The 12,581-nt window shown below is 33.2% G+C and overlaps 1 protein-coding gene across 2 annotated transcripts in view; it reads right to left on the bottom strand.

Annotated features, from left to right (window-relative positions):
* LOC108753619 (collagen alpha-1(I) chain) overlaps positions 1 to 12,581 on the bottom strand; it is a 302,527-nt gene that overhangs the window by 9,235 nt on the left and 280,711 nt on the right. For both annotated transcript variants that reach the window (XM_018495385.1, XM_018495386.1), the window contains 4 exons: positions 10,679 to 10,760; positions 9,570 to 9,664; positions 8,419 to 8,595; positions 7,857 to 8,054 (listed from right to left, as the gene is read on the bottom strand). In XM_018495385.1, the coding sequence (XP_018350887.1) occupies positions 7,857 to 8,054; positions 8,419 to 8,595; positions 9,570 to 9,664; positions 10,679 to 10,760 (552 nt within the window). The remainder of the gene's footprint in view (positions 1 to 7,856; positions 8,055 to 8,418; positions 8,596 to 9,569; positions 9,665 to 10,678; positions 10,761 to 12,581) is intronic.

Raw genomic sequence — 12,581 nt, 5'->3', positions numbered from 1 at the left:
TATATATATATATATATATATATATATATATATAATACAATATATAGTATTTGCTATTTGCACATTTATCCAATTAATATTTAACTGGTCTTATTCGCAGTGAAATTTATTCAAATCTTTCTCTCCCTCTCTCTCCCTTCCTCCTTCTCTCGAGTCGTAAAATTAGACAACTCATCTCGTATCTTTCTGTTGAAATTCAATGGCACTTTTATTCACACTGAATTCTTCCTACCGCGTATATACAGCGTGTACCTATAAATCCGCTTCTACTTTAAAGCAGTTCTCTGGCGGTAATACATTGTGGCGTGGCCTTAATACAATTTCCGAATTTTCTCTTCTACCCGGTTCTGTTCATTCAAATTCCAGTCTGCGCGATCGCTCGCGCTGGGGAACATCTGCCGAACCGATCGGCGCGGGCGGGACACGGCTTGCACACATGTACACATCGAAACGCGCGAACATCTGAATCGAGTATTATTGGCCCGTCTTCAACTACCTTCTAGGTACACCTAGCAACACCCGCGCAAGCTTGCCTTCCTTCCTACCTGGCGTACACCTAGCCGACACATGTAGTAGGCAGCCTAGAAATTGGTTTCTGTATTCCCTGGGGAAATCGGGCTCTCGCACATTCGAGGAAGGACCGAGGTGCGAGGTGGGGTCACGTAAGATAACCGTTGCTGTATGCATGTGCGCACGGATATCTGTCTTTGCATGAACCGTCCCGACGACAAGATTGGTCTCCGAGCCTGCCGTGAAATATTTAGGTCTTGTTTAAATACGTATTCGTATTCTAAACTGGTTCATTTGAATTCTAAATACGTCTTCACGATTAGTTCAAGCTGTGATCGAACTATTTGTAAATCAAATCGATCGGTTGATATCCCTTATTTCGTAATATTGTGGAAATAATCTAAAGAAAATTCGAAATACGTTTATTATTTGAAGTAAAGATCCACTAGTCGGATTCTGATCACTCTCAACTTTTTCCTGATAGGGCAATCTTGAACTAAATAAACATTATAACTGGACTATCATTTTTCTTGTAAAATAATAAAAATTTTTATTATTATATCTTGTTTAGCGACGAGATATTTTGTTACAGGTAACACATATTTTTACGAATAATAGTTTGTTATACTTTATGGCTGCATTCGATTTGGACGTTCACGTGTTGTATGCATTATAAGCGCTTTTCTATGTATTTTGCAATAAAGAACGAAATATTGCCGCCATACTTATATGTCTCCGTGTTCAGACTCTGACTAAAGGATTTCTAATTTAAAGTGACACAAAAATACCGATTGAAAAATATTACGTACAATTAAATACTTCAGCTAAAATATTAGTATATTTTTAGAGGTAAATCTAGAATCTAATATATTTTTAGTGTTTACTAAGTAATTTTTATGTTTTAACTTCTAATTATATTTGAAAAGTGAAGTAGAAGAACGTCTCTATTAAATTAAAGACGATTCTGTGTCAAGCAACGAATTTATTATTAAAGATTTTAATTTCTTATATATTAATAGAAGTTAGAATATCTATATACACGATAGGATTAAATTTTAATTTAGACATTTCTCATGCGGTTAGTTTTTGTTGAACGAAATATTGTATAAGTATGTTTGGTGAGGAATAACTAAACGGTCTTTTTCGAAAAGATAAAGACTCCTGTTAACTCCACTCTAGAGAAAATAACAATAAAAATTCTTGTAAAATATATTACTCTGGAAATTCATTTCAATAAAACAATATTTACATTTAATAGAACCGATTTGTAAAATATACCGAAAATTTTTTTCTTTTATTTCGTTAACTAATAAATAATTATACATCTGGAAATAAATTATGTGATCAAAAATGAAATAAGTTATATTTACAGCTACGACAAACAAATTAATAATGTATAGAAATAAATATGATTTAATTTCTCCTCGAAATTAGATCTTCGAATTAAGAAGATGTATAGTTTTCGATATACTTTATAAAACTATTCTATCGATTGCGCGAATACTGTTTTATTAAAAAATATTTCTCAAACATAATCAAAGAAATTTTATTATGTTTTCTCGCTTCTAACGTCATAATATGAGGTAGTAGTAATGAGTGAACAGGAAACGTATTAGGTATGGTTGGAATTATATACAGAATGGATTCCGCAATCGAAAACGTTCAATTATTCCCTAGATTTCTATTGTGTTTTCTAGGGAAAATATAGTTAATTCCGATCGGAACTCCATTCCGAATAATTTTATAATACGTGCCCAAGAGCATTACATGCAAGCAGCGCTTCAGAGCGCTGCTTTTCATCAGTCACGAATATTATAACAGCTTTGACACTGTTCCCTTCTTGAGAATATTTATTAATGACATGCATCCGGTGCTAACAGGCATTAGCTATATAGCGGCGCAGTTCTATTGTATTTCACAGATTGTCCTATATTGAACGGCATGTATGTATATTCTGCGATACAGGTTATTGTACTGCAATTTGTGATTTTCCTCGTTTCTTAAGCAAAGCTACAAGCTTACCATTCGTTATATCATAAAATCGCATGTCTCTTTTATGGTTGTTTGAATCATCGATATTGCTGCATAATCACAATGCCAGAATATATTGCACGATAGACGGTATAATCGAATTCGCAAAGTAATCATTCTTTCCGTTCTTCTGTAACGTGCACAATTCTTTATAAGAAAGAACCTACATATACAAGCGTGGCAAGTGAGATTTTTGCCATGTATTGGGTGAGTTCAAAAGTTCGTGCTCGATTAAAAAAAATGTTCATGCAAGTTCAGGATGCAATATTTTACTCAAATTGGTAATCATACTAATCGATAGAGCAAAGTTTCAACTCTAAGAATTTGTTTTTTAAATTGCGATGACTTTCAACGCATTGAGAGAAATGATTTTGTTATAGGAACAAATCAAGGGAAAACAAATGATATTAAAAAAACGATTTGTTACGATTGCAAATTAATTCGTCAATGTAATAAATAATCAATAGTATCGCTAGCAAATAAGAGGCTCATATATACATATATATATAAAAGTTAGTTGCAAGGTCTTAAATCATAAGAAATTGATCAATTCTAGTCAAGTAGTCTCCCTATATTTGACTGTGCTTAGTCGGTTTCCTACGATTTAAGACTCTACGATTTTTATGTAAACGAGTCTATCTAAAAGATAGGTCAAATTCTATATAGTTTACTTCTGTTACTAATAATTGGTTGGTATAGCAGACTAATAGCAATCACAACAACAAAATTTGTTGTCACATATTTATCGATCACCGATTAAAAGTACTGATGGCTTGTTAAATTAACAAAATCCTTTCTCTCAGTGCGGAGTTATGAATAATCAGAGTTAAAATGTTCTTTTTTAATATTTAATCCGGACAATTCAAATAATATAACACAGGTAACAAAGATAACAAAAAAGTTTTAGAAATATTAAAAAAAAAAAAACAATTTTGTAGGACTAAACTTTTATGTTAGACAGTTGAACATTTTTGCAAATGTTTTTTAGACACGTGACATGCTCACAAAGTGAGACAAAAATTTTCTATTTTGTTTAGCTTGTACTCGTAGTTTTCTATATGTAAAAATTAACCAAGCTCTCAGAAATTCGAAACAATTAGTGATCTCTCGAAAGTAGAGAGGATTTTAAACTTTAAAATCCTTTTTAAACGGTAAACTTTAAATTTTATATACTAAATTACTACTTGAGTTTTAATATTAAATTAGACACGATTTTTTGCTCTTACCCAATATAACTTCAAAATATTTAAAGGAGAAATGCAATATCTATTATCCAATATTAATATCCATTTCTAAGATTTATTTAAATCAGAATCAAGTATAAAATCGTTCTTGGAGACCATCATATCGATTCATCATGTCTGTATCATCTCTCGTTAAATTAATAAAGATTAAAACTCGAAATTGTCATACAGTATGAAACGGGTCAAGTTGATGCTCACAGCAAGCGATAAAATTTAATCGAAGAATTATAATATTACATTAATGACATTTATCGGGTTTATTTATTATAATGCATGGGCAAAATTCAAATATATACATAAATAATCCTACATTGGATTATTATCTCGAGTAAGATTGCAGCAGCAGAAAGCTCTCAATGTTTTCCACGCTTTCAGTTCCGAGAGTAACGAGATTTTCCTCCGTTGCGACGTCTCAACAATTACCAGGCCAGGTCAGCTCGGCCTTTTTTCCAACGGTGTAACATTTGGAAGCGTGCCACCGGCATGGAAACAGAAAACCGTACTGTGCGGGACTGCGTTCTTTCTCTCTCTTTTTTCGCCCCTTTCATTTTTTCACATCTTCGCAGAGGGTATGAGGGTATAAGGGTGGGATAAATATTGCGTCACCGCGCTGATCTTTCAGCGATATGCGGGTGCATCCGCGTTACGGGTTTGCGTCGTTGATAAAGCGGAGCGATTCGGTTCGATAGCGTGGCGATGATGCCCTCCGTTCTGCCACGCTGCCCGCCACTATATATTTCTGCGACGACGTCGTTGCGTTTTCCGCCGCGAAAACCGCGTAACAAGAGAACAAGGTGAAAAACGACCGCATCTCCGGAGGTAAATTGACGGTTTGAGGTACGACAGGATCGTTACGTCCCCGCGACAGCGCGGAGATTTCTTTTCTCTCCCGTGGGCAGAAACGGATCTCAGGAATTGAACCACTACCGCTGACTTTGACAGCGTGGAATATCAATCTTAAGTAGATTTAGCTTGTTTTCCATGCGTTATCCGAGCGTTGCCAAAGTCGATGTTTGCTCCAAGAAATTATTGCGAGTCGGGAAATCGAAAACATCAAAAAAGATAATCAAATTGTTATAATGTACAACTCCTTGCTCAAATATAAAGCATTTTTAATTTATTCTCTTAAAAGAATACTGGAGGTGATAAAAGGCAAAGGAAAACTAACAAAATATTAATATTGTTATAAAAATAAATATTTTATTTATTTATTTGTGTTTTTATATTTATTAATTTTTATTTTATTTTTTAATAAAACTTTTTAATTTGTTTTTCGCTAAATACAAAATGCTTATGCCAATTTTTAGGGGCGTTTTATACTTATATATAACCAAGGTTATAATAGAATATTGAAAAAGTAAAGAAAATAAAACTAAAAAGAATTTACGAATATCTTATCTATATCTGCGATGGATAAAATAATAAAATTATTTAACGAGCAACATCTATATTTTGTTTTGTAATAATATTACGTGTGCAGTTATAATATGATAATAGCAAATATAATAATAAAAGTAATAAACTTATTATAATTTCTTTCAGCATGCGCTGGTCTTTTCATTTTTCCGTTATTGGTCGAGTTTTTTTTTTATACCTTTGAAACAATTGAAACGTTGTAGGTACCGTTATAGAGAAAGTCGGAAACATTGTAACTATACTTCGTTACAAGATCGGGCGGGAAAAAAAGTTTGTTTATCGGGGAAAATGGGAAGAGGGAATTTTTCGTGTTTATGGGTAGCGTCCCCGAAACTATATTCGTTCATACATACGCTAAAACTTTTACCATCGTTAATATCGCACATATGCAGATGTATTGCTGTGTACTGTAGGTACATCGTTTTAATATCGTAGGCCTAACGCGATTCGGGACCATTTTTCGTATGCTGGCAAAAATTCAGTGAGATTCGCTGCGTTTTTAAGAATGGATCTCAATGAAAAGGGAGAGAATCAAAGAAAGAGAGAGAGAGAGAGAGAGAGAGAGAGAGAGAGAGAGAGAGAGAGAGAGAGAGAGACAGCTCAACGAGAAATACGAACGAGAAAAGGGAGGAGGCCGAGGATCGGACTTACAGGTCGACCGTTATTACGTGCACAGTTTCTTATTCCCCGCGGGGCGATACGCGTTCCATTCCCATTCAACGAATTTCTTGTCGGATCGCGAGTGGGAACAGGATCGTTGTAGTTGTCGTTTCGGTACACGTAAAAGCGGTAGCATGGGGAGCCGTACACTGCGACGTGGCTCAACGGTGGCTTGGGATACACCTTCGCGTGCATTTTCATGCACTTTGGAACGCGATATTATGGATAATATAGTAATAATACTTCGCCATCTCAATAATCAGATATAAATTGGATCGCCTGTTCTAACATTCTTATACGATTAATGCTATAAATATCTTTATAGCATAATTTTGATAATCTAACTTTGTCTTTTATATTTAATGACAAGAATGTAATTGTAAAAAGTGTAAAAAGTGTCACGTTGCGTCACTTTTGGATTTAATAGTTTTGTTCACTATCATATATGTACTTTAGATTATGATGTCCGAAGTGAGAAAATACATTTATGTATCTTGATATATGGAAATATTAATTTTCAATAAAATAGCATTTACGATCAATAGAACTGACTTGTATATTGAACTCTCCTTTCATTAATTAATAAATAACCATAATGTGGAAATTAATTGTGTATAATCAAAAATAAATCAGCTATGTTTACAAATGACAAATTGTCAAATTAATAATGATAATAAAAATAATGATAAATAAAAAAAAGTAGGGTTGAGTTTTCCTCCGAAATGAAAATATATAATAGTTTTCGATTAATTTTATGAATTTATTCTATCGATTGCAAATATTATTTTATTAAAAAAATATTTTATTTAAGTATGGTTTGCAAGAATTTTTATTGTGTTTTTCATTCTTAATGTTTATCTGAGATAGTAGTGGTGAGTAAACAGGAGCCTTAATTCATACAGTACCTTAAAATTTAAGCTGTCTATTTTTTTTTCAAATAAATAGCTTAAATAACAGAATTATTCGTAACACAAACAATTCTCATCGTACAGAAACAGTTTGTCTTGAGAAAAGCTTACTTAAAATGATACCAGCCTATTTCTTATTATTTTAACAAATATTAAATATTTGTTTAAGTAGGTTTCATATAATGATAGTTACAAATAATAAGGCAAAAATGGTTAACTGGGATAATTTGCTGAGTTAATATACAGTGGATGGCGTCGAACACGATGTTTAAATAGCATACTTTTGATAATACTCGACGATTCCGCGAGAGAAGATATGACCCTCCATTTCCCTCTGAGTTTCTCGCTGCCGCGTGTCCGTTTCGGGAAAATAGCGAATAATACGACTGAGCTAGATTCATACGAGGATAATGAAAATTTCTTGAATGGAGATACTTATCTACTTATTATAGGGATGACTTTGTACGGTCGGGCGCGCCTGAATTTCCGCTACTTCGTCAGTAATCGCGTACACAATAAATGTTCTTCTCTAGCCAATTTGTCAATGTCATATCCCTTTCGTTAACATTACCTCTCCATTCGTCCGGTCTTCGTTTTCATATCTAGCAGAAACCATTTAGACAAACATCCTGCCTTTTCTTTCAGCATTTGACGATAATAGAATGTATTGTATTTTTAATTCTATTACAATAGTTATCCACTATTATTTTAAATGTATAGTTATATTATTAAATAGTTTACACATAAAAGCATTGTATAATGTTATATGTCATTCGTAGTCATTATGTTGAAGAAATGCAATTTCTTATTTAATAAAGGCATAAAGAGAATTGTTGAAAAAGATAACTGTATCGTCATATCCTTTTCGGTTACAATAGCGTGGCCATTGATAATTAATAATAGAAAGTAAATACAAATCTCAGGGAAATTTTTATGTTATCGCGAAAATACCGAATATAAAGAAAATCTCGCGAGGATAAGTAGAAATAGTGAATGCAAGCCGCAGAGAAGGTGCCGGAGAAAATATTTTAACTTGGCTTTCGCCTTCAGCATGATAGATCATATTCAAGCGTGGCAATCTACTTACGTCATAGCCAGAAAATTCTCCTTTTCCAGGCGGCCCCGGCGGACCTTGCGCACCCTTTTCACCGGGTATTCCATCTCGACCCGGTTCGCCCTTTTGACCTTGAGCACCTTCCGGTCCCGCTATTCCAATATCACCCTTATCACCTTTAGCCCCGGATGGACCATGCAGTCCTCTTTCCCCTGGCGGTCCTGCCGCGCCCTGAAATCATCACGTTAATTAAGCATAATTCAATATAGGTATATGTTTAACGATATTGTCCTTTTAACGAATTTAACTGAAGCGCCAAAAGTGATATATATGGTTTTAAACTGAAAGACATTAAATTTTGAAAAAGAAATTGAAAGAGAATTTGAGAAATTCTATAATTCAAACTAATGATTTGTAAAATTTACTTTTTATAATTATATTTTAATATTCGCTACGTTATTAGATGTCTTTTGCTATACGAAGATGTCGTGTTGTAATAAATAAAATTAGTCATAAGTAGCTTAAATAAATATATGTCACTTTTAGCGTTATCGTTAAATCTTATTGCTAGAATCATGAGAATGAAAATCATTACCGTGAGACCCATTAAGCCCTGCTTGCCCTCTTGCCCGGGTACTCCTGGCTCGCCCTTTGGCCCTTGTATCATCTTTGGCATCGTAAAGGAAGACATTAAGGCCGTGGCGTTGCAGGTGCAAGTGCCGGGGTCTCCCTTCTGACCAGGTGGTCCCTGTGGTATCTTCATTAGCCAATCCTTGAAATATCAATGTATTTAATGTCGTTGTTGCATTTGATACCGCTCTATCAGAATCGGTTATAATAGCGTTCAAATATAACGATCAAATATTAGCAAACTATTAGTTGCAATAATGAATAAAGTGATACAATCAAGTTCCAACGGTGTCTAAAAGCAAATACGCATGTACACCAATAACAGCGTACCAATAACAGCGGAAGATAGTAAGCGCCGTGAAAGCGGCTTTAGTGTAATCAGTGTTACATGCGACAGGCGCCGGTTCTCTGGTGTCGATGCTAAATTGACTCACGCGAATAACAAGATAAATGAGTGATCCCGGATTCAGGCGTATTCAGGCCATCTTCAATATCGTACCTGTGCACGGATCTGCGGACGCGATCGCGGTCTCTATAGTTAATATAACGAGATATCTACACCTATAGGAAGAACACAGACACTTTCCCCGAGTAATGAAAACTTACACTGCGATATATACGAGATATATGAATAGCTAAATAGTATAATACTCGGAATAATATAATTTAATAAATAAGTTTCATGAATAATTTCATGCATATATAATATTTTTAATATATTTTGTGAAATGAGATAAAGCATAATTTTTATTTTTTAATCGCAATGATGATATATTATGTTATTATAAGTAATTCGCTATATTGAAATTCTTTCAGTGTTTTATTGCAAACGGGAACACGCATTTGTATATAATAATTACAAAATAAAGGGCCACAATAATAACTGCAATAAAATAAAATAATTATATTATTCTCATCAATTGGAATAACTTCTTAATAAGTTATTCTAATTATGATAATAATTTCTATCAATATTAATTCAATCATTATTAATTATTCAACTGTATTGATTTAGGCATTATTGGAGAAAGCACAAGAAATAATAATCGTTTTTAGGACAATTCATCGTGAAATTAGTTGGTAAAAAAAAGTTCGTTGATTGAATAATGCACTCACCTCGTCGCGACCAGGCGGACCAGGAGGCCCTGGAGGACCTCTGACGCTCTCGCCCTTGTCCCCTTTGTCACCCTTTTCACCTTTCGGACCTTTATCTGAAAAAAAAAACGAATACGCGCCGCCGTAAGTCCACGCAACTTTGTCGTTCTCTGTTTTGACACGCCATGGTGATTTATGCGCGCGAAAAGTAGATTAAAAAAGTTTGCTTCATATTTTATCATCGTTTCTTCGACGCGATATCTCTGAAGTCGACGTTGCGCATCGACGTCGACTATAGCGAAATTAATAAACGATTTTTAACGCGCTGTCTCCTATCTTTGCTAAGCTAGGGATGTCGGATCGGATAAAAAAAAAGAGAGAGAGAAGATATTGATGTTTTGGTACATTGATTAATTGGAAAACTGTCAGACTAAAACTGTCCCAAAATACTGATATGATATATTGATCTTTTATAGATAGTTTAAATTTTTGAATATCCCCGCAATAAATTAGATGAATGTCGCGAGCGTGACAAAAGATAATAAAAAATGTTATATATTTGAAATCGAGAAAAAATAAATTTGATTTACATTTTTTATGATAAAACGAATGAAAATCTTGTACGATCTTGTAAGATCTTGTACAAAACAACAGTAAATACACATCAAGTGTAATAAACGACGAAAAATGGAAATATCGATTTAGCAATTTCGACCATTTGATTGACAAATATAAAAGCGAAATAATTTTAATTAATTTGTATTAACCTGGATCATAAAAAAAAACAATTTGCTTTTGAATACTTTCTCAAAAGAATGAGTCTTATTAAAACAGATAAATGTACATTAGTAATATAATAAAAGGGAAAAATGGAAATATTAAATTAGCAGTATCAATCATTTAATTAAATCGGAGCAAAATGATTTTAATTGATTTGAATTATTTTAAGAGACAAGAGAGATGAGTTATTTCATAAATTGGTTATTTCTTTGACGTTCTCAATTACATATATGACATTATGTCGAGTAGACGTCTTTTAATTTGTTAGAACGAAATTTAATGACAAAGCGTTACATACTTTATAAGCGGTTAAAAAATCGTTACTGCGGCTATTTGATGGTCTTACTCACAATCTGGATTCGGAGGCGGGGGCGTGATGAATGGCGGCGGGTTACTTTCCTCGCTTTTGTCTTCGTCCGCATCTCGACTGATCTGAAAATGTATCATAAGCAGAGCCGATAAGATCGGATTGCGTCATCTCGTTAACAATACATAATAGGACGATTATCAACGTCGTTGTAGTTGCCGTCGATTGCTAATTCAGGATTCGGTGCAGGCGTGCGAGTAAACAGCGTGTACTTTTTATTTACAGTACTTAGTTGCGACGTGAATAGCGAAGCAGCGGTCGGTTTATCGATCGCTTACCGATTAGTTATTTTAAATGCAAATTGCAGGTATATATTAAATCACACTGTTGAAGCGGCACACGCGGGAATGTGTGTCGACTGTTTTCGATTAGTTTCGCGAAGGGACGACAAATATTTGCGAATTGTTCATTTAAATATTGTTGAAATTTACACAATATAACGGGATTTATTTTTCACTACAGATGATATCGGTTGTGTATGATGGAGGACAAGAATTAAAATTGATCTGGAACTGTATTATTTACAAGATAGATTCTAAAAACTGAGAGAGAGAGAGAGACACACATAATAAAAGGAACTTAATGTAAGCAATAAAATTTAATGTTACTAATATATATATGAAACGAGATAATCTTAGGAAATGCGCAATTATTGTTCTTATGTTTTATCGTATTCCAACTGTCATAACTGCCATCGCAAATTGTTAGTCAGTAGTATAAATGATCACATGCGCGCCAGTTGTGAACAATGCAATGTCCAAGTAAAGTTCCTCAGACGTGATACCGGACCTGTCTTGTACGTTAAAAGCGAATAATACATCAAGCAGTGACGGTGATTAATGAAGTTCCAAGCCAATCAGGCAGTATGGTTAGCACACATGACACCAGCCCTAAGTGTTTTCCGATAATTATCGGTAACGACGGCGCTTTATCGAACTGAGTCGACGTCCGGTCAGGATTTTTCGGCGATCGGAACGCGTTCTTACGTTATTACAAAAACTATCATTTCCTATTTCCGTTATCTGAAATGTTATATTTGCTCCAATATGCCAAAGGGATACCACCCATATTCCCGATTTATTCATATTTTCTTACTTGGGGAAATATTAATATACAAAATATTATTAAATATTAGAATATTCGATTGTGTTATTGTTTTATGAGATTTTATAATACCTTACTTTCTTCGCATATATATTTATAGAATTCGCATTTATAGAATAATAGCGTTTTTCCAATAAATTTTTAATCATTATATAAACAATGTGAGAATATAAACGAATGGTCTAATTATTAAAAATCAAAAAAGTTTTAACACAATATGATGTTTAAAATGAATCATATAAATAGCTTTATTATAATCTATATTATTTGTGCGCTTAATTTGTTTATACAATATCAATTATATTAATATAAATATAGGATTACGCTAAGCAATCCATGACTCATGATTTGCGTCCCGATCTTGTAAAAATATTAAAATAGAAATATAAAAAAATAATTTACGAAATATTTTATATTTTATAAAAAAATAATAAATAACAGTAAGATTAAGGCTATTTATATTTTATGTCAAAATGTGCGAGAATGAAGTACAAAACATCTCATAAACTATTGACTTTGATATCTCTATCTTAATACTTTTATATGTAGAATAATTAGAGGAATCACATCTTATGTAAAAAAATCATATAATTTTATTTAAAAAAATAGCGATAACATTCATACGTTCTTGAAAAAGTGATTTTTTTCAAACATTAAATTTACCATTGTTTGTGCTTCTTTATATAATATTATACAACTTTTATCTGAATATATTTTTAATTCGATCTTACTCAGCAAAATTATAAGAGGTGATCAGTTAGGTGGAATATCCTGTATATATA

Source organism: Trachymyrmex septentrionalis, unplaced genomic scaffold, assembly GCF_001594115.1.
Source record: "Trachymyrmex septentrionalis isolate Tsep2-gDNA-1 unplaced genomic scaffold, Tsep1.0 scaffold7, whole genome shotgun sequence".
Classification (NCBI taxonomy): Eukaryota; Metazoa; Arthropoda; class Insecta; order Hymenoptera; family Formicidae; genus Trachymyrmex; species Trachymyrmex septentrionalis.
This window is presented reverse-complemented; position numbering and strand designations above follow the sequence as displayed.